Source organism: Quercus robur, chromosome 2 (genome assembly GCF_932294415.1).
Source record: "Quercus robur chromosome 2, dhQueRobu3.1, whole genome shotgun sequence".
Lineage (NCBI taxonomy): Eukaryota > Viridiplantae > Streptophyta > Magnoliopsida > Fagales > Fagaceae > Quercus > Quercus robur.
The window spans coordinates 67,451,608-67,474,834 of NC_065535.1; the positions used below are offsets into that span (position 1 = coordinate 67,451,608).

Sequence of the window (23,227 nt, forward strand, 5' to 3'; positions counted from 1 at the left end):
ATACCGCAGATTATTCTCAACTTTAGAGTGCTGATTGCAAAGTTTTGAAGTTTAGGGTGTACATTGCAAGTACCTAGGGTGGATAAGTGCAATCAACCTCACTGGTTTTTATTGTTTTTTAACTTCAAAAACTCGGCCAAACACACTTTTTTTTTTTTTTTTTTTTAATGTGGCCACTGAGTTTGAAAATTTAGGGATAAAAACTGAGTTTTGATTTAAAATTATACTAAAACCAAACACCCTCTAATTAATTAAGTTTTCGTTCTTTTTGTTGCTGTTGGATTAAGCTAATTATTGACTCTCATTTGCCAAAATGTCGACCACAAACAAAGGATGGCTTGGCCGGGTTCCCAAAGTTAGAGTATTCTCTATTACTTTATAAGCCTATTCTAATCAAAACTGAACTAGTGGATTCTCTTTCGCCTATCGGCCGGCTTAAGCAATTTTTTATTTTATTTTTTAGAACCATCAAATTGTAATCTTGGAAGAGCTATTTAGAGCTATTTATCCCACAAAATGGAAAAAAGGGGGGGGAAATCTTGGGACTTATTAATAAACAAAAATGCCACAATAAGGTAACTCTATCATGCACAAAGAGATCATGTTCATTGCTTACCCTTCAAAAGAGGGGAATGGTATACATTCTGCAAGAGATAACACATCCTTATATTCTTCAAAGAAGAAAGATTAGAAAACATTTTAGGTACCAAGGATACCCTTCCTATTTCTATAATGTTGGTCCTTCCTTGAGCAATTTGTCATCGGAAGAAGACTCCAAATAGGAGATCACAAGATCAGCTGCTTTGCACCCAGAGGCTATTGCTTTGCCAACAGCCAGTCCACCCTTATGGTTACCTAGTCCATACCAGAAAAGAAAAATTAAAATTATTGATGGCATTAGCTGGGCATAACATAATACGGTGGACAGAGCCGTTCTTGTTTGTCTGATTGTCTCTGTCCATATATGTAGTACACAAATAAATATCAAGAATTCAAGATTAAAAAAAAAAAAAAACCACTCGGAGGATTCCTTAGCAGCAGCATAACATTTCTCAGTCAAAATCATTATTTTCCATAATTTTATCATTTTCACAAATGTAGGATAAGAAACTTCATTACATTTACCCAAAATCTACAAGGTGAATGTTGCTATTGAAAATAGTATTTCTGTACCCAACACCATCTAATTCAGTTGGATAAGGCCACAAGGAGATGAGTTCGGTTCTTCTTCAGGGCTGTATGTAATCCTATCATTTCATGGACAAACCTTAGGACAAGGAATTCAAGGAAAACAGTAAGAAGAACGGTAACAATACAGATCCTCCAGTTTTTGTTGCAATGTCATTAACTAGCATGCTAAGACAGCATAAATGGAGATATTCACAACTTATAGTGATGTAATAGTAGGATGTGTTGTTATTTTCTTACATGAATGTCTTAAAAAGCCTAATAGAAACCTGATCATGTTTAACAACTCTTGAAGCTAAGGCATATTAAGATCTTACAAGTTTATTAAATTTGAAAAGTTGGCCATCGACTCCCTAGAAACTTCAGTTGGTTTGGCCCAATCCATGGGCGTCCACAGGGATTGCTAGTTTATTAAGATCTTAAAAGTTTATTATCTAAATTTGATTGCAATTTCCCATAAAAGCGACCGCCCTTGAAGTTAGGCACTATTCCTAGAAAAATAATCGTTCTTTCTTTGTCAATAAATGTTCAACATTAAGTACACGTTGGATGATTCTGTTCACTCTCTCCTTCACAGAAGATTGCTCTCAAGGGACCTATCTTACACCCTAGTTATTAAAGCATGGAAATATACCAAGTGTTCTAATAACAGTGTAGTCATTGATGTGTATTAAGGAGAATAAGACAAGCCGTTTTATCCACTTTCACATTCATATATAAGTTCAATTCAATAAGGTAATTATTTTTCATATACCTTTTTTTTTTGGATAAGTATTTTCATATACTTTTCATTGAATTCCTTCACTTATAATAAGTTGATTTTTGTATTGGTCTAAATTTGAAGTTCTAGTTATTTAATAATAATATAACTTTAGGAAACGGCAGGATCAGCCAGCCCTTCATCCAGCTGGAGATTGAAAATGATTGCTTATCCAAATTACAAGTTATTACATGCAAGCTTCAAGTTGATAAGTGATTACCTGCATAGAAGAATCCAGGAAGATTTTTCTCTATCGTTTCAATTGCTTCTAGAACTGAACCATAGTTACGACCATACAAGGGAAATGCTTTACTCCAGTAGAAATGACTGCCATTAAGTACACTTCACAATATAAGAACAAACTTAAATAAAGAAATATGGTAATTTACAGGATTTAACATATTCATTTCCAAAATTTACCACCTAAAGAAAAAGGAAAAATGAAAAAGAAGAAATATTGGTTTTATACTTTACAAATGTGGGCTCTCCCTCTGCTCCCAACAATTGCTTGATGTCAGAAGAAACAATCTTCTTCAACTCATCCCTAGCAATATAGGTAACAGGAGAAAAATGTTAGTTGACGGGAATATATAATTAGAACAGAAATAAGTAGAATGACTAGAACTTGATGTAAAAGATATAACAGTAAAGGATATGATACATAATTTATTTGTTAAATCAAAAGCATGGAAGCTTCCCATACGTAGAAGCTTTAGCTAGATCACTGTTTCGACTTCCCCCAACAAAGGTTGTATAAAGATATAGGTCATTAGGTGCACGATCTGGAAACATCATTGAAGAAAAGAGTGTTCCTGTACAGCAAATTACATACAGTTGAAACATTAGAAGAATAATTTAGATTGTTCACGTTTAGTGAGCCAGAGCCAAGCATTACCAAGGGTTTTTAGACCATTTTGTTGCTCCTTAGAAGGAACAAGAACTCCAAATCCCTCAAGTGGTCTCTTGACATTCTCCTTCTTAAAGGTTGTGATTAAAACAGATACTGGCATGTAAGTCACCTGCAATATGACCACCAGAGAGTGTAAGTCACCTGCAATATCATTAAGATTGAAAAGAACTTTTTTTCAGGCACCAAAAGTATTTGTTGAAGACTATAACTTGTTTAGTTATACCATTTACAGGTATAAAGATTAATTGAATGTCAATTTAGAGGAAAGTTATCTCTGTTTAGATACTCAACCTGAAAGGAAAGCACCTACTACCTGATGCATCATAATTCAAGTCAAACTTAAGGAATAGATACCTCAGGAAGAATGTCAAGTGGAAAGAGCGTTCCTCTTTTGGTGATCTTCATTTCTTTGACATTACTTAATGGAGCCTATAATAATTTAAGCTCCTTGTCAGTCAACAATGTTTCTTTCTTGGCAATATATATATGTGTGTGTGTGTATATATATAATGCGGCAAGTGTGAGCAGGTGAAACTACATTCCAGAATACAGAAGCATCTTCCATGCAAGTCATGTGGCTAACGTGTAAGTATACATAATTTAGAAGCATTATAGTGCTCTGTGGCAATCCAACAACTGCCATGTGAAATGGATATATTTTCTTTCTTGTTCTATTTCATTTATTCTTGTTTTATTTCTTTCAAATCAACTCGCATCAAGCTGCATAAGCTTCAGCAGCAGCAACATCAGACAAATAAATCATACATTTTTTTGAGAATGTTAAAAATACATATTCCATGGTCTTGCAAATAAATGAGAAAAAAATGTTTCTGAGAAAATATGTATACTGACCGTCATGATTACAGCATCAACAGATAAACGTTGTAAATGCTTGTCATGGTCAGAAGCATAATAAACTGACCAATTTTCTAATGCAGACTTCCCATCACAGCTGTAAGATAGTGACAAGACCTTTGAGTTCAGTTTCACATCATCTTTGCCAAGCTCTTTACACAACATATCAGTTAGTGTCTGCAAAAGACCAAGATCAGAATACAAGAACCAAGTATTTATTCTAAAAACTAGCAATGCGTAAAATAAGATCACATTAAGCATTACATTCCTACATCTACAAGAAGCATGCTACACCTGAGTGATGTCAGGTACAGCATGCAAAATTACATAAATTCTTAAGAGGTATCAGTACCTGCATTCCACCATGAAAGGAAAATGAACCACGCTGAGGTTTCTTTTTTTCTAAAGTACCCTTTGTTTCACCACTTTTTACCCTTTTGGCAGATATCTTAGATTGAAGCAGCCCAGCTATAATGGAGCCAAACCTGACAGAGTAGAAAATAGGCCAATTATAGAAATTGATCATGAAACAAGCATCAATAAACAGAATATCAATATGCATATGTTATTAATAATTATAGATCACAATAGTTCATCCTGCCAATTCAATTACAGAAAGTTGTACCAAATTAGGTCCTAAAGAATGGTTGCGAGAAGTCAGTGAGGAATGTGGCTATAGAAGTACAACGTTATTTGCAACTAAAGAAGACATCAAGTACCAAGAGAAATAGACCAAATTTTAAAGTGCTCATGTAACTGTTAAATAATAAAATATATTCTTTGTAGCCAGATGTATCACGAATTCTTCTATAAAGAGACAAATCTCTTAAGGTCAACTGAATCATGAGCCATGACTCAAGTATAAATTCTCTTCTAACAATAGGATAGGCAAAGGCAGGGTTTGTACAGAATGACACAACTGACAGCGAATCCAGATTCAAACAAACAGTTAAGTCAAAAAAAAAAATCTTTGGCAATATAATCAATTGTAAAATTTAGAAACAGCATAAAGTACACAGTACCTTTGTTCTAGATTCCACAGATCTGGGAAAGAATGCCGGATCTATTTGAAACATTAAGAAAGCAATAAAAAGAGGTTATTGAACAAATGAAAATGAATAAGCATCAACAGTTGAAGTCATAACATAAAGAAGTCATGGCTCATAAAAGCAGCTCTCTAAAACTAAAAGTTTCCGATTGCCCAAAAAACAAAGATTAATGCAGGATAAATACACCACACGTATGCACAGGCATCTTCTTTAGTTAGTGACATAATTGATCAATTGAAAAAAAAAAAAAAAAAAAAAAAAAATCCTATGCTTGTGCTTCTTAGCAATGATAAGTAGTAGGTAGTCCAAAGATCTTAGACATTACTCACAGAAAGAGATTCGGGATCTCCAGCACTTGTGCCCGCAACAAAAGGGTCAATGAGATAATCAACAACCTTACAAGTGAAAAGCACTAATTAGAAATGCATTAAATATTTCCATCTATCAATTTCAGGAAGAACAAAAGATTTGTGCTACATAAACATCATTTCATGTATAGAAATGTATGTATTACAGATTAATGGTGTTACAATACAATTAATACCTCTTTCCCAAAATGACGCTCAAAGAACCCACCCACACTACAAGAGAACAAATAGCAAATAAGAAAACAAAGGGACTACTGTAAATAGTAACAAACAAAGAAGAGAAAAAGTATGAGCAGAAAACTTAAAATTACATATTTTTAGGGTTATCACCTTTCCTGTGTATAGTCATCAGAAACTTTTGAGGAGTTAATTTTCTTCCACAAAAATGGCTCAAGAATGATTTGAAACTGCACACACAGAAATGCACATATCACTATACTCAAAAGGAGAGAGAGAAAGAGTTGTACTATGCTCCTTGAACTTGAAGAATGCTCACAGAAAAGATGTGCAGTGTAAAAGAAAAAAAAAATCTAATTGGGTTCCACTTTATGCAATTAAAAATTACCTTGGCAATTCAGATGCAATTTGTATACTTGTGTATTAATTCCCCAATTGTAAATAAGTTTAGAAATATATGCTTTATCAGATACGATTCTTCTAGTTTTGAATTGGCTGTCCACTTGAAAGATTTTCAAGCAAAAAGATACAGATCAACTAAGCCAAGTTTTGTACTAAGCCTTCCAAAGTGAGTTTTGTACTTTTAAATTGTATAAAATGTCTCAAGAGTTGTAGAGAGTAATAATACAAGGCAAACACTAGCAAAATAGAAACTATCAAGGTGTGCCCTCCTATTTTCCGAATTCTTACAACAATTACAGGCCATGTACAATATTTAATATAAGTGACCTTAATATTTCCTTTTTTTTTAATAAAAAAAAAAAAATTGTGGGTAAAAAAAACCTTAATATTTCTCCACAAGTATACTTTTGTGGGAAGTCTTATGCTCTAGCATGTCAAGTGTCAAGAGCTATATATATAGAATTTCATGAGTTTTTATTATTATTATTATTATTTTTTAAAGTTAATATAAGTGTCCAAGGGGGTGTAACCCAAGTACACAGAGTATACAAAAAAGCACACTGCATACCCTTGAAAAAATAAAATAAAGACAATTCCAGAAATTGAAGATAACGACCTAATGACCTTAAGTGTGCAATGAAACAGCACAGAGAACTTGTAGCTTCTTATTTGCGCACTTTGTGTGGGGCCATTATTATCATTTAACTGTAGTGAACTCTTGGTGCCGTTAGATCATGAATCTCACATCTCATGTGCATAGTTGCCGGTTGCCATATTCTACCCAAACTTGCCAGTTTCAAAATCTTAGGAATTCATTTGATTAGATGCATATGAATGCACATATGATACATCAGGAAGCCTAGATCTTTGTTATGAATACATTATTTCTTGCAACAACCTTTGTCAACACAAAAACAAAACATGTAATGATTATTGTCAATGGACCCAAAAACATTGCAAATTAATATATATATATATATATATATATATATTTTTTTTTTTTTATATAATGGAAATTTTCTAAGGTTGAAGTGGTTTCTGAACATGTTTTGGAAACAAACCTTTGATTTGGCAGAAAGAAAGTTGCTCTTGATCAGTGCAATGGGATTTGCGGGTATCTGACATTAAAAAAATGAAAGGTTGTCATCACAGTTAATGCAGCTGCATATAAACAACAGTAACAAAATTAAAATTTATAATTAAAAAAAAAATGTGATACCATCAAAAGTAGCAAACTCAATTAGCACAATGTAAAAGGCGGGACATACCAGTACTGGCATCCCATTTCTTACAATATACCGCTTGTTCTGTGAAATTGGCTGTAACAGAAGACAACAATTTATTTAGTCATAAAAGTTCCATAACAAATGAAAAGAATAACTACCACAAACTTCAAAAATTTTATTTCCAAAGCAATGAGGTATCTCTTCAAAACTCCAAGAATCAAAGTTTAGCAGTCAAAAGTCTTAAACATAGTTAGTGATAGAAGACAAATCAAAGAAAAAGATTCCCACTATAGCACGACAATGCACAAGTTACAGGTTACTCAGTTAAATGTTTGAAACAACGAAGAAAACCCTTACAAATTGTTGCTTTTCTCTAAGTCCAAGGTCATCAAGAAAACTTCTGACCTCCGGTTCACTCTCAGTCTGCACAGCAACAAAACCTCCATTACTATTGGTTTCAAGTAAGAACTCATGAGATTGGTTTCAAGTAAGAACTCATTGTCATCCCAATCTGCAAACAAAAAATTTTTACCATTGTATTCGCTCCCTCATCCCAAATTAGACCATCATGTGAAACACTTCTTAACTTTCCTCCAGCTCTTCCTTCAGCTTCAAATACTGCGACGTTCAAACCATGTGATTTCAATTTGTATGCTGCAGCAAGCCCACTTGACCATCAAAAGATAAAGTAAAAGTCAACTTATGGAAAACAAAAGTCAAATTATATTGCAAAATGTGTGAGTATCATAATATAATTTGTCAAATTGGATAATAAACTCATCACTGAAGCATAAATTAAGTTCTGGACTGATGGGCTTATTTCAAGAGAGTTTTTTTAAACAATTGGTAAGTTACTCATGCGATGCACCTGGTGAGTCTTGAACCCAAAACCTTATATTCCATCCAATCATTGAGGGAGGACTGATGGGCTTACTTCAGCAGAGTTTAAATACTCCAGACATTCTTAAGGGACCATAATTATATTTTTGAAGCTTGGATGTCTCCATTGGAAACATCAAAGGTGCCAATCGATTTTGCAATGTCAATAGTTTATGCTACGAGTTGTCTAGAAAGAGGCAGACAGCTGAAGAAGCTCTATTGCCTGGTTCTAGATCGCTGAGGTAAGAGTGGGTATGGTTACCTTTTATCCTAATGGCTAAAAGAGGCCGCTTACCAGTCAGCTTGAGCATTGTGTGCAGGCACAATTTACACCCATTTCACACAAATCAAATTAAACAAACTAAACATTTCCAATATATAATCAAACATTCATAGCTAATTCCATCCTAGCATTAGTCCTGCATTTTCATGATTTCACAATTAAACCCCACATTATACATTCACATAGTACACAATACTAATCAAAGAAGTTGATTACCACATTGATGAAAGACCCACTCAGCCTCTCTCTAAGAAAACACAGTGAATAATTTACCAGCAACAGTAAAAAGCCTTAACACATAAATATTAAATGAAGAGAGTACCTAACACCAGCGCCAATAACAGCTACTCTTTTGGCAGAACCTGCAAAATTTCAAGAACCCATTATATCATTACATCATTAATCAAAGAAAGATCCTACCTTAAAACCTACCACACTTTGAACATCAAATTTCGTACAGCATCAGACAATTGAAAAGGGTACTTGGTAAAAAAAAAACCCGGCATTTACAGTACTGAAGACACTGATTATAAAGAATTACAAACTTTTTCTCTTGACTTTGTTACTGAGAGAGAGACTTACTGTTCTTCTTATTTTCTTTGGTAGCTGAGGCCATTTCTGTTGTGTGTGATTAGAAGACAAAGGCAATGTTGCTGCTGCTAAATTCAAAAGACATGAGAGGAGAGGAGATACTGATAGACAGAGTCCAGCAACTCTTTGCCATTTTTTGCTTTGTAAATGGTTGGTTTGACTTTGAGGATAGATTTTCCAACGTGGGCTGCTTTTAAGTAGGCTCATAAAAACAGGCCTGGAATAGTCCATATAAGCAATGGGTTTCCTTCCATCTTTATATTCTTCTACAATTGGATTTCCTTCCAAATAAGCTTTGGGCCTCTGGCCCACCCAGCATTGGATTTCCCTCCATCTTTCCTTCAAGAACTCATATGAGTTATGAAAAAACAACTACTTTCTTCATTGAATATCCTCACAATCTTTTCCCACAATTTTCAATTTTTTTACAAAAATACCGCTAAACTCATTTTGCTTAAAGTGAAAATGTTAAAGAGTTGTTTTCGTATTCTATTTTTATTCTCACTTTCTTTTTTTTTTTATATTGAAAATGAAAATGAGAACAAAAAAAACAAACCCAAACATGCTTTTCATAAGTGAGTCCCACAAAAAATAGGAAAAGAAAACACAAATACACTATTTTTTCAAAGGAACCAAAATCTCAACTCATTTTAAGAAGTGGTTTTTTTTTTTTTATATTTTCTCATAAACCCTATTCTAACACGCCCCCTTTTGCTTTTGGGTAGCTTCACCCCACCACGATGACGTCGTAACATTTTCCACAAATGCAACTTCTTATTGCTACCACGTGGCCCATTTCCCAACCGTTTGATCCCACCTTTAGAACCCTTGGATTTCTTTGAATGTTGCACATGCTTCAATAGCCCTTCCATCAAACCATGAAAATGTCCAACTTGATGCTTCCGTGGCACACTACTCGCCGTTGATTTCTTCACCTTCTGAACCGCTCTACTATCATGCACATCCCCATGGTGTAACATTTTTTGACCATTCTCATCATCATCATCATGGTGATGATGGTGATGGTGATGGTGATGATGATGAAATATAAGTCCTAATTTGTTCTTGAATTTCCTCAACCGTCCGATTGATTTTTTTGGGCTCCTCCTACGGCCTGATTTGAATCTTCTAGTAGGACCCACATATGGACCGCTTTTAGTCTCTTCTAAGCTACTTTCACTTGTAATTACAACCTTACTCGATGTGGGACCAATGTAACCGTAGCTTTCATTACTAGTCCAGCCACTTTCACTTGTGGGACCAATGTTACGATGGGCCCGAGTTTGACTTGGCAATGAGTAACCATAGCTTTCAATACTGCTCACACTACCTTGATTTTTCTCACTAGCCCAACCAGTTTCACTTGTGGGACCAATTTGATGGTGGGTCCGAGTCTGACTTGGCAATGAGTAACCAAAACTTTCACTACTGCTCACACTACTACCTTGTTTATTAATAGTGGAGAAGTAAGAATCTGAAGAAGAGCTAGGACCCTCTAATTCATCAAGCACCTGACGTGGCAAGATCTTGTTGTGTGGGCCCATATGGTTGATCTTGTGGGTCCCTTTTCTTTGATCTAGTCCTAGTAGAGTTGGTTTGATTACCATCTGAGGTGGCAATTTTTTCTCACTAGGACCGAGAGAAGAAGTGAACTCCACTGACTGAGATGGCATGGATGGTCTAGATCTAACCCCTTTCCTAGTTGTCTTTATCTCAGCCGTAGGATGTTTTTGTTTTTCACTCTCTTTGGAAGGCTGACTCATAGAAAACCTCAACCCTTGAACATAATCACCGCTCTGACTCATTAAATCGTCATTCTGACTCGCTGCTCGACTCAATGACCCAATTCTACTCCTCACACTTGGCCAGCCACGTGCTCTTGAAAACGATTCACTGTCCCCAGCACCACCGATCTGACTCGCTAGCTGACTCAGAGAATAAATGGGCTTGCGTGCTGGGCTCAAACGACTATCATGTTTCCTGCTGAGTTGACTCGCCTCTTGACTCGGCAATTCATTTTGACCCAGACCCAAAGCTACAGGCTCACCAAGATAGCCCAGCTCGCTTTTTTTAACAAACCCATCTCTTGTGTGTGTCAAAGGAGTAACTGGCTTAGACATCACACCCAAACTTGCACTAGTCATGTTAGAATCCACAACCCCAGAACAAGGTTTTAAAGCTGAAATGTGGGATTCAACTTGTTTGATTGTACTAGCAACGTCCTTTGAAAAATCACTGGCCTGGTCCGGTTTTTTATTCCCAAGTCCTGGTTCAATAAGCCCAGTTGTCAAATAGCTTGAGGAACTAGCAATGCTTGGACTATGTTGGAGTTCATGCATTCTTTTCTGTATTGGGTTCTCTTTCACTTGTGGTATTTCTTTTGCTTGCACATTGGCCACATTAGAAGGGCCTAACTGGTTGTGCAGTTGATGTTGACGAGTACTGTTTAAGTTTGAACTTGTGGCTCTAGCGTTAGCTATGCTGTTTTTGTCCTCAACTGAGTTCTGCCTCTTCATACTGCTTTGCTTATAAATCCAACATTGTTGCCTTCTGCCCTCGGGTTTGTTTGAAGAAATGCTGGGTTTAGAGAGCATGGAAGTTGCTTTCTTTAGTGTTGGTTTCCTGGGTGGCAGCTCATCTTTCTGTGAAGTAATTGATTGGAATTTGGACCCTTTGCTTGAGGCTTGAGTAATGATGGGAACAGATGTTGGAACAGGAGGGTTTAACTTTAGCATAGCCTTTGGTGTGTTAGAGACACCAGATTGTGCTGCTATAATCTGTGATACCAGCATGAGAAAATAAATTAGGCAATAATCCTTTGCCTATTAAGATAATAGGATCCAATACCATACTTTGTTTTCTTAAGTACAGTCTGTTCTAGAAACAAAACCAACAAGAACAACATTCACAGTACTGAATGACAAAATGTACCTTTGAATGGGTCTCAAAAACTCTTTCTGTTGCATTATCAAGCAAAGTTTTCAAAAAGAGTTGCGCTTTCTCATCCAACTGTTTAAGAAGAAGAAGATCATGTTAAGATTAAGTCATACCAAAAGAGCACTAAATGTTTTTTATGTTGCTATATACTATAAGACGTCCATTCCTTGGGAGTAAAAGTAGGGGGGAAAAAAAAGACAGAAAATGCTAAAACTACTACCAATTTTCTTATATTAAAAATTAAATATTAAATATTAAAAAAAAAAAAAAAAAAACCTTACAAAATGAAGTGACAATGAATGTAATTTGTGTCAGCACAACAACATAATAAATATTTTTTTTGGTTAAATTTTTTTCTCATGTCTAAAAATTAACACATTGGTTTGTAGAGCTTATGTAGTAAATTTTGTAGTATTGAAAGCACCACTCAAAAAAAAAAATATCAACAAGAAAGAAAAAACAACCATACTCAACAAATGATTTTTTCATTAAGGATAAGTCACAGACTGCAGAGAAGAAATCAAAAACAGTGAATGGCAAGAAGAGTTCCGAAGATATTACTCACCACCAAAAGATTCTTTATAACTTATTATGTTATCTGATCTTTTATTTGATTTTTTGAATGGTTTGTTATAGAAACAGAACCCCTCACCTGTTGTACTAATAATAAAAGGCATGAGATGTAAAACTAAACGATTATATCGGTGAATACAACACCAGGTGGTTGTTTTTCTAGAATTTATCTTCTATCTCAGAAACTATATTCTTCACACATTTTCGATTCTTCAAAGTATCTATAAAGACTATAATCAAATCATGCAATGAACAAAGAGGTACAGTTCAAGATTCTTCAAAAGGATAGAGTATATTACCACCACAATGCCTGGGGCGAAAAATTAAAATTAAGAAACAAATAAAAGAAAAGGTTTATTAATTGCTTGTTGTTTATTTTTCCCATAGCCAAAATAATGAGTGCGGTACTGAAGTAATACAATTGAAAGTCAAGACTTCATGACATGGTAAGTCAAAGCAAAGGAAAACAGATTGTTTCGAGATAAGAGAGCTTACATTTTCTGAACTTTTGCTTTGCAGGCCTTGACCAATATTTTGACGGAGCCCATATAATTGTCTCAAGGCAAGGAGATCAGATTCTACTTTCTCAAGTTCCATCTTTTCTCATTGGAAAATCTGTAAAATTTATTGAAATCAAGTTTAGCCACAACCATAAAACTTCATTAAAGGAAGAAGGCACAGGTGTTTCCTAGTTTAGGATTTGGGAGTTGGAATTTGGAACAATATATAATTGATTGTTTGGTAAAACAATCCAATTCCAACCTCTATAAAGGAGAGGCAAAAAGAATCATAATAAAGTAAATTGAATATCACATGAAACAGTGGAAGTGTGTCATCTATATGGGACATAATTTCATCCCAAAGGTCCCAAACATGACCACTACACCAAAATTATCATTCTGCAGTTAATGTTAGCCTACAAAAAAAGGACCATTTAAGAAAACAAGTTTTTGGTACAACATACACACGCATGAACCACGCCCCTAGTTGTATTTACAGATATAATGGAAATTAACCAAGAGAATATAATTATAATAAACAAATCACACATAAAAATTTAGAACACACTTATTCAGAAAACAGCAAAAGAAAAACAGAACTTGAATAAAACACATATAAAATCTAGAAAAATGGAGTTAATTCAGAATCAAAAAATTAAAATTCGCACATACATTGATACACCCAATTTTAACAATCCAAATCATCAACCCAGACGTTTAATACAAACCAACCCAAAAAAGACAGAAACCTAAATATCAAATCATTCACAATACATTAATTCAATTATGAAGAAGAATGAGTCAGTTTAATCAGAGTAAGAACTCACAAGCAACTGCTCTACATATGGAAGCTATGAAAGCAAATGGTTAATGATGAATCAGAAAAACAAAAAGTGCCATCTTCTCCATTTCTCGCCTTGTTTTGGTCTGGTTTTGGGTAACACAAACAGTGAAGGGCTTTTGGAAACACTAACACTTGTTTTGTGAGGAAATTTTTGACGGTTGGGAACGTTGAGAATAGGTGTCTGTTGATGAATGAGAGTGACTACACGTGTCCTATGAGTAATGATTGTGTTTGTTTGTTTGTAAATGGTTTGAATTTAAGGATAGATTTCAACTATCCAAAAAAAAAAAGTATAGATTTTTCAACGTGGGCCGTTATTAAGTAAGCCCAACAGGTCTGGAATTGTCCAAATTGGAATAAATAAACAATGGTTTCCATGTTTTTATTCTTCTACAATTGCTAACCCACACTCATAAAAGTCTCACCACTTTCTTGTCTCTTTAATTTGAATGCTTGAATTGTAAAGATAATAGATTTATGCTGTTTCTTTTTAATATATTTATAGCATACCAATGCCTTATTTTAATGCTTTGCAGACACAGCATAAAAGTCTCACCACTTTCTTGTCTCTTTAGAAGAATTCAAAACTACCCTTTGTTGCTGTACCAGACTGCATTGTTTAGAAGAAAGAATGGTGCTTTATTATATTGCACTATGAAAACCACAGAAGCCCAAACAGCCACTCAAGAAAAACAAAAGCCTCCAATCAAAGTTTTACCTCGTACCCAGATTGATAAAATCTCAAAAGACTATAAAGCAATCATTGGTATAGAAACCCATGTCCAGCTCAACACTCTCACCAAAGCCTTTTGTGGTTGTCCTTCCAATTATGGGTCCCCACCAAATACTAGTGTTTGCCCCATTTGCATGGGCATGCCTGGTGCTTTGCCAGTTTTGAACTCAAAGGTCATTGAATTGGCGGTGAAACTGGGTCTTGCACCGAATTGCAAGTTCTCTCTAAACTCAAAGTTTGATAGGAAACAGTTCTTTTTCCCGGACCTTCCAAAAGGGTACCAAATATCTCTATTTGATGTTCCAATTGCAAGTGGTGGTTACATTGATTTGGATATTCCTGTGGAGTTTGGTGGTGGGCATAGGAGGTTTGGCATTACAAGGGTTCACATGGAGGAAGATGCAGGCAAGCTGCTTCATTCAGAATATGGAAGTTATTCACAGGTAATTACTTCTTCCCCTTTGCCTACGTACCGTACCAATTTTTGTTATATTTTATATTTTAACCATGATAAATTATCAATTCTCTAGAAAAGTACTAAAAAATAATCGATTTAATTATTTCAAAAGTACTAAAAAAATAATAGATTCAATTATTTACTCATTATTCTAGCACTCCTCTTGTGTCAGTGAGCTCATACTCTCCTTTAATAGGTGGGGCTCAATACATAGATTTTTAATTTTTTAAATAAAATGTAAACTGGAAACACGGATAGAATTCCCTGCTATGATGTTATGATAAATGATTGGTTCTCCCAAATATTTAAGCAATTAGAAAATAGTGAATTTAATCACTTTATTATTATTATAACAAAATATGTTCTCCTTTTATTTTCAAGAATATTTATTGTTGACTGTTTTCATGTTTAATCAGGTTCCAAGTGTTAATCATGTGATTTGTGGGTTAAGTAACTTAAGTTGATTCTATAAGCATGCTAATTTTGCAATTTATTGCCTTATTATCTAGCAGTATGTATGAGTTGGTATGCATTTCAAAAAGAAAATTTGTTTGTGACACATATCTTATATATAGATTTAGAAGAGCTGCAATTGGTTATTATTATTATTCTTATTTTGATGATTCAATAATTGGGAGAGGGGGATTTGAACCCTAGATGTCTCCTTTGGAAACACTAGGAGATACCAACCAATTGAGCTACAAGGCTCTTGGCGAAATTGGTGATTACTATGTATGTCATAGACTTGTTGATATGGTTGATTTTGTTGCAGGTTGATTCAAATAGAGCAGGGAGATTGTTTCAGAACCTGATATGAGAACTGGTGTTGAAGCTGCAGAATATGCAGCAGAAATACAGAGGTTAGCTCATTATTTGGGAGTGAGTAATGGCAATATGCAAGAAGGTTCACTTCGTTGTGATGTGAATGTCTCAGTTCGACCAATTGGGCAATCACAGCTTGGGACAAAGGTAGTTTAATTCTTGCTTCTTACTGTTATAGGAGGAAAAAAGTCTTATTTGAGCTAGAGCTCAATGCATTTAATGTGCATAGTTATTGGCAGTGCGCTGGTGCCTCAACTGAGCCCCTCTTGTATTGCCAGGTTTAGATAAAAAAATCTGTACTCTTTTCGTCAGTCAGCAGGGCTATTGATTTTGAAATTTCAAGGCAGGTGCTTCTTCATAGACCAAGGCCAGGGTGATCAAATTACACAGGAAACTCGTCTCTGGGAAGAAGGCGCTCTGGTTGTTGTTACATCTTGCTTTTATTCTAGTGATGTAGTGGAAACAAGTACTAGATTTATGGTTCACTTGGTCATTTTGTGTCTACTTTATGTTCCATTAACCTGTGTTATACTTTTTAGAAAACAGTTACAATGAGGAAAAAGGAAGGACTTTCTGATTATCGATATTTCCCAGAACCAGACCTTCCAGGAGTTATTCTCACTAAAGAATATGTCAATAGTATTCATGATTCATTGCCTGAACTTCCAGAAGTGAATCGTAGAAGGTATGAGAAGATGGGCCTAAGCATGCAGGATGTTCTTTTCCTAGCAAATGACATTAATGTGAGTCCTCTTCATTACTTTGAATGTTTTTACTATCTGGGGACTGCTCAATTGGCATTTACAAGCTTTTGCTTTACATATTCAGGATTTTGAAGGTAAAGGCCAACCAAATAAAATAGGAAAAAACCTCTATGATTAAAAACCATCTCTTATTATTTATCAAAAAAGAAAGAAGAAGAAAAGGAGAAGAGTAGGAAAGGAGGCACCCAATTCATATTCATTACATAAGATTTAAGGAATGGTTAATAAAAATAAGAAAATCTAAAATTTTGGTTACTCTAGAGAGATATTGGCACTGGCAGTGAGAAACAATATTATTTTGATTTGATTTTATTTATTTTTAATTGTTGCATAATTTGTAATTTTTAGCTTCCAAGGAGTAGGTTTTGGAATTAGTCAGATATAATGCTTTCTATCCAACGGGGAACATGAATAAGTTTTCTATATTTCCAAAAGCTTTGAATTTTGTAAGAGATTTTTTGTGATACAACCTTCTCCGATGTATGATGCCAAGGTGTAATGCCTAGAAGTTTATTCTTTTTTCCTTTTTGTTCTTAGATTCTCAGCAACTTAAAATCTTGCGAATACAGTCTTTTTTCACCTATTAAATCCTAAAATCTAATATTCTTTTTTCCTTTTTGTTCTTAGATTCTCAGCAATTTAAAATCTTGCGAATACAGTCTTTTTTCACCTATTAAATCCTAAAATCTAAACTTCAAAACGTGGAACTACCCATCCATCAAATAACCCCAAAAACCCCATAAAGAGATAAAACCTAGTTCGCAGGTTATGTTCACAGTCCAGGAACAGCAATCCAGACCTTGGTTTTTCCTTTTGTTTCATTCCCAAATCCTATTATTCATTTTCAGCAGAAACCCTGTAGTTCTTAATATTTTCCACCTTTTTTCCCCACCGAGCCCTCACCCTAATTCCTCAAAAACCAAGCTGTCCAAGAACTGCCACACCTGACCCAGGAATTTAAAATCTCATTTGGCTTCGTTCCCTTTGTCCTAATTCATATATGATTCAGTAATTCCCAATGTAGAATTTTGCCTAAGGTCCTTAATCTAAATGTATTTATTCAAAATGAGATGTAATTAAAAAAGTGGAGAGAGAGAGAGAGTGCTTTTTTTTTTTTTTTTGATAAGTAACATAAAATTTTTATTAAAAAGAACACAGCTCAGTACATAGGAAATGTACTAAAGAGGCAAAAACATCAAGAAACCAAATTACAATGATCAAGCAAAACAGGAAGGGAAAGACAAGAAAAATTTGTGCTAGCTCTTAATCCTGTAATAGAAACTCCAAAATTTGTTTAGTCATGTATTTGAGTCATATATCACAAGCTTCAAGCATTTTCCATGTGCCTCTTGAATGTCTCAGAATTTGAAAGGTGGACAAGGTCATTTAAGCCTCTAATGCTGTACCTTGAGGCATTTGCCTTAGTCTGTCTTGGAGGCAAGCCTGAAAGATATTTCTTTCATGCCTTTATGACCATGTATCTGTTGCTTTAAAGTATTTGTTTTGGACATATGTCATGCTAGAATGATCTGAGATATGGCTCATTTGCTGAATGAATGTCTCAGGTTGCAAAATTTTTTGATACAACTATCACAAAGGGATCTGATGTGAAGCTGGCTGCCAATTGGATAATGAGTGATATTGCTGCCTACATGAAAAATGAAAAGTTGACCATAAATGAGATTAAGTTAATCCCCCAGGAGCTAGCTGAGTTGATAGCTTCAATAAAAGGTGGTAATATTAGTGGAAAGATAGGGAAAGAGGTAAGAGTTTGTCTCTGTACTAATGATTACTACATACTACATTTCAAATTTCATTTGAAGTCTGATGTCCTAGTTGATCATCATATGTGCATCTGTCATTGGATCACGTTTGTAAATATTTGTCCTAGTTTTTTTTTTTTTTTTTTTTTTTTTTTTTTTTTTTTTTTTGGGTCTTGTCAATTCACTTTATTTGTAAATATCTAATCAGTATAAAAGATTTTCTTCTTCTACTCCCCCTTCCGCCCTTTGATAATGTTATTGGATCATAAGAGCCTCTCTAATCTAACATATAAGTAGGTAAAATATCAAATAACAGTAACCTAGATTAGGCTTGTAATAGCATGTGGCTTGAGGGAATTGTAAGTATCACAAAGGAGCAAGATTTTAAGATTTTTTTTATTGGTAAGCTATACAAGCATTGAACCATGACCTCATCCTCCTACTTTTTTCTTACAAGGGGAGGAGGTGTCATTTGAGCTAGTGTTCCTTGTTGGCAATGTTTTAAGATATAGTAGCTGCAAAATATGGGGGATAAGTTTTAAAACTATAATATGGTGCATTGGGACCTTAAGATAGTTTAGCAATGAGACAGCTCAATTGGTGTGGGGGATTGAGGTTTCTGCAGGTATAGATTTTGTGTCGTGCTTTGTGGGGGCATGGTGCTGTGTTAGCCTGTCTAAGTGAATGGAAAAGGAAGCAAGACCTTATTATAGTTTTGCTGTAATCCTAGTCTTGTTTGGACACGTTTTACCATTCTGTTTTCTTTATGAATAAGTTTATTCGTACCATTTAATTTATAATTTGCAGATATTGTTTGAACTACTGGCCAAAGGTGGAACCGTCAAGGGACTAATAAAAGAAAAGGATTTGGTTCAGGTAAGTTACTTATAAAAATTTGTATAGATATTTTTGCCGTTTTACTCCAAAAAAAAAAGTATAGATACAATCCTTTTCAAATGATATAAAAACAAACTTTTATTTCCGATACCCTTGCCATGAAATGCTCACACAAGATGTCTAAATTTGAAACCTAGGATTGGCTGCTCAATTTCAAGGGTTACGTGGTCTTGGACTAATGTAAGAGTGAGTAAGCAGGAAGCAAGGACAACTAACTAGTTTTAGTGGATGTCCTTGTATCTGAGGACTTCAATGAAACAAAACCTTTTGAAGTAGGATATGTCTATGGTATTGCTTATATTATGATGCAAGGAGCACCAAAATCTTTAAGATTTTATTTTTTTGAATTTGAAATTATTTTTGTTTTTGAATTTGTTTTTACTGTTGAGAGTTTAATAAGCATTTCAATGTCTTGGAGATATGGTATGAGCAAGAGAAGCTGAATGGTTTTAAGCTTGTGTATAATTGATCTTCGAGTATGCTAGTTGACCTGATTTCAGCCTATTCAAGTTATGTTAATGTGATATGAGCTAAAACTTGAACTTCTTTACGGGTCTAACTGAGGTTGGTTAGTGGCCTTATTTGATCATCACTTTTATGTTAATTCAATATTAATTCTAGTAAACTCCCCTCCGTCCTCCCCCCCCCCCCCCCCCCACCAAAAAAAAAGCACCAAAAAAAGAAAAAGAGACTTACTTTTGAAGCTATTGTGTTCTATAGTATTGTTGATTGACTGTATGAATTGTCATCATTTCTTACTGACTCCTTGGCAAAAGATCTTGAGGAGTTGTTATTGCAACTTCATTGGATCATCAACTGATGTTAAAGCATACGGCTGTCAAGCTTTGGCTTGTTAGGCAATCAACCTGATATATGAAAGTGAGTCGCATGTTGGTGAAAAAGCCCGAGCAAGTGTTTCCCTAATTTGGGACTAGTTTCATTAAGTGATGTTCTATGAGAGAGATGGTTTACACTTCCGATCAAATGGTTGCAATTATTTGAATGATAATGATGATATAGTAACATGGTGTGGTAGAAATTGTGTAAAGAATCCCCTCGTTGTTTTGAAAATAACAGATAGTAGATCCTGTGGAGATTGAGAAAATGGTGGAGATTGAGAAAATGGTAGATAAAGTGCTTTCAGAGAACCCAAAGCAGCTGGAGCAATATCGTGGGGGCAAAACTAAGCTACAAGGTTATTTTGCTGGTCAGGTAAAAAATTTGCAGGTCTTAATATGAAACTTGTTATCTATTTTTATCCTGGTTAATTTGTTAATATATTTCCTATATACCAAGATTATTCAGCATTTTTGGGGATGTGCATGAAATTGTCAAAAGGTAAAGCAAATCCTGGGCTTCTAAACAAGATACTTTTGGAGAAATTAAATGCCAAAAGCTGATGCTTTTGTTGGTGGGTATCTATCTCCATATATATCCTATCACAAGAAAATGAAAAATGCATGCAACTTTGTTACTCATGGCATAACTCTTGCCAGCTTCCATCATTGAAACTGGTCTCTCGTTGGGTGGGTCTAGCCTACATAGTGCACTTACTTGAGGCAAACCGGTGTTGTCCCAGTGATGTGATTTAGCTGACGATGGCACCCCAATGAACTTTACTGATGAATTTTATATCCTCTTTACTGATGGTAGAAGCATATTTTAACTCTAACCAGCTTGTTCAAGCTTTACTTCTGAACTCATAACTTCCCAGCAACTTGCAGTTTTTACCTGTTCTGCAAGAAACATGGAGCGGAATTGCGTGGAAGAGACTGGGGGCATGCTTCTCACTTATACATTCTTTTGTCACTTGATCGGCTTTCCATAGTAGGATACATTCATAGTGAATTGTAAGCTCATTTTGTGTTAGTATTTATATGTCTCTTGCAGTAAGTCAAGCACACTGTTTTTAGACCAAAAACATTTCTTTCTCTTGATGATTATAATTTAGTGGAAAGGGTTACCATGTTATTGTTACTCTGTCCATTTGCAATCTTTCAACATATTTTCTTGATTGTTTCAGTTTTCATTTTGATTTATAATTGGTTGCCTGTGGCCAAGTAATACTAATTGAGGTTTATTGATAATCTTGCCAGTTGCCAGGTTATGGTTCCGCTTGTTGTTCACTGAGTTTTTTTCTTAGCTTGTCTGTCCAATTCATTTCTGGATTATCAATTGCTTAACAAGTTAATTCAGGAGAAAAAGTGATCTATAGTAATATAATAATAGTATTAATGAAAGAAGAGAAGAAGCTCTTTTGGTTTATCTTAGATAATGGTAGTCCTAAATAATGATTTCCTCATAATGCAATGGAGACTAATTATGATAACAGTATGGAACAATCTAATTCTAATTCAATTGCACGGATAAGAAATTCTAATTCAAAAAATTTAATTAAAAAAACAAATCCTACTAGTACAATGTCAATGGGTTCCTAAATTACCCGGCAAATTTACTGGTACTAAAGCCAGTGATATAAATCTTGAATTAATTATAGACATTTTTCACTGTACTTTGTTGCTGAGTAACTATTTTAGTGTGTCCTTATATTCTTTGGGAGCTGAGGGTGGTGCTCTCTGTGGGAGGACAATGTTCCTGCAAAATTCAAAAGTCGTAGACAGAGGAAGTAAGGAACTAAGGATAGTACTACCCTAATAATACAACTAGGCTGTGTAAATGGTTAGAGGATGGATATTTCTATTTGGGCCATTGTTAAATAGGCCCAAAAATCCTGGAATTGTCCAAGTTGGAATAAGTAATGCTGTAATGGGTTTTAATCCTTAAAAATAAATAGGGTAAAATATTATTTTAGTCCCTAAATTTTACCAAAAGTTTGTTTTTTTATCCCTAAACTTTAAGAAACTTATTTTTAGTCTCTAAATTATTGAAAAGTTCATCTTTTGTCCTTAAACAACTGAAAGTATTTTATTTATAACTTTAAACTTTATTAAAAGTTTATTTTTTATCCTTAAACTACTAAAAAAAATTTCTTTTTTCATCCCCATTTTTGTTTCTAGAAAAACTATTTACAAAGTTTACGGATGAAAAAAGAACTGTTTAAAATTTAGAGACCAAAATAGTATTTTATCCAAATAAATAACACAAGAGACAGATGTTTTTAAGATATCATGATTCAAATCTTCCTATCTTCAACTATTGAATTATAAAAAAATATTAATAATAATTATTTGTTGTCCTTACAAATTTGGGGGTGATTTCATTTTGGTACTCACAAATTCAATGGCGTCGATTTTAGTCTTGATTTTTCTTTTTCTACACTATCAATGTTGTCTTTATAAATTATTGTCATTTCATTATCGAAAAATGCTAATCTGTCTAACAGATTATTTACATTTTACAAGTTATGTGCATGCTAAAACTCAGCCTTCAAGAAGATTAAGGGTACAATTAATTTGTAATATGGGTTAAAAACAATCTATAAGGGGAGATTTGAACAAGAACAAAAGTTTACGTAAAAAGCCACGTAAAAGTGCTATCTTTCTATATTTCTTAATAAAGATTACAAGTCTTTCTCTAGAACAAATTGTAAATTATGCCTATCCAGATAATCTCTCTTTCTTTCTCTCTTTTTCTCTCTCCAAAATCTATCCTCCTCACTTTCTGCCCTCCTCCTCCCTTAATATTTGTTCTGCCTCCTTCTCCGGCATGTGTTGTCCCTATATAGCTGGACTACTTTATGTCACATCAGGCTCTCATTTCTTTATTTTTCTTGATGCAGGGAAACTCTTTTAGGGCTCTTTGTATTGTTCAGGCCAATCATTCAACAATAAATGCGACTGTGTTAGGCAGGTGAGCTTCATTAATGTGGAGATGACTGTAAAACCACCAAGAAGTTTCAGAAAGCTACCTCAGACAATTTTGCATGTTCCAGAATTTCTTATTTACTCCTCAGATGATGTTTCATCTTGTCCTGCTTGGTAGAAACTTACCCTCAGATGTGATCTCAGATGAGACTATGGGTGACATGTCAGTTGAACTGAGAACTAAGCTGTGACTTCAACTTTATCATTGGGGCTTGCTCTTTGGGCTTGTGTTGGGCTTTGTTTTCATATAAAGCCCACGTAGACCAGGGCTATTCGGGCCTTAAATGAAACCGTCCCCCTACAAGTTACATTATTATAATAAAATATAACTAGTATAAGATGGTCACTTCAGCTACATAGGGAATTTATGTCATATAATATGTTGCCATGTCTTTTCTTTTCTTTTTTCCTCTCTTTTCTTTACT

At 34.6% G+C, this 23,227-nt stretch overlaps 2 protein-coding genes and 1 pseudogene across 4 annotated transcripts; 1 reads left to right on the top strand and 2 right to left on the bottom strand.

Annotated features, from left to right (window-relative positions):
* Positions 1–587: 587 nt before the first annotated feature.
* On the bottom strand, positions 588–8,845 carry LOC126714652 (protoporphyrinogen oxidase, mitochondrial). Of its 3 annotated transcripts, none has more exons than XM_050414887.1 (18): positions 8,680–8,845; positions 8,420–8,459; positions 7,468–7,603; positions 7,293–7,358; positions 6,978–7,028; positions 6,771–6,827; positions 5,461–5,537; positions 5,307–5,343; positions 5,092–5,157; positions 4,736–4,776; positions 4,066–4,198; positions 3,711–3,890; positions 3,213–3,287; positions 2,844–2,967; positions 2,652–2,760; positions 2,418–2,492; positions 2,169–2,275; positions 588–855 (listed from the first exon to the last, which is right to left on the bottom strand). In XM_050414887.1, the coding sequence occupies exons 1-18, from the start codon at positions 8,711–8,713 to the stop codon at positions 728–730; spliced, it is 1,536 nt and encodes a 511-aa protein (XP_050270844.1). In that variant the 5' UTR covers positions 8,714–8,845; the 3' UTR covers positions 588–727. The 3 variants fall into 3 exon arrangements, with proteins under 3 accessions (XP_050270844.1, XP_050270846.1, XP_050270845.1); XM_050414889.1 differs by having other exon boundaries at positions 7,468–7,553; positions 8,680–8,804; XM_050414888.1 differs by having other exon boundaries at positions 7,468–7,589; positions 8,680–8,794.
* A 109-nt stretch (positions 8,846–8,954) lies between these two features.
* LOC126702224 (uncharacterized) lies at positions 8,955–12,795 on the bottom strand. The gene is made up of 4 exons (XM_050400885.1): positions 12,694–12,795; positions 11,620–11,697; positions 9,379–11,465; positions 8,955–9,027 (listed from the first exon to the last, which is right to left on the bottom strand). Exons 1-4 carry the CDS (start codon positions 12,793–12,795, stop codon positions 8,955–8,957), a joined length of 2,340 nt encoding a protein of 779 aa, XP_050256842.1.
* A 1,150-nt stretch (positions 12,796–13,945) lies between these two features.
* LOC126714653 (glutamyl-tRNA(Gln) amidotransferase subunit B, chloroplastic/mitochondrial-like) lies at positions 13,946–20,955 on the top strand (annotated as a pseudogene).
* The last annotated feature ends 2,272 nt before the right edge of the window (positions 20,956–23,227 follow it).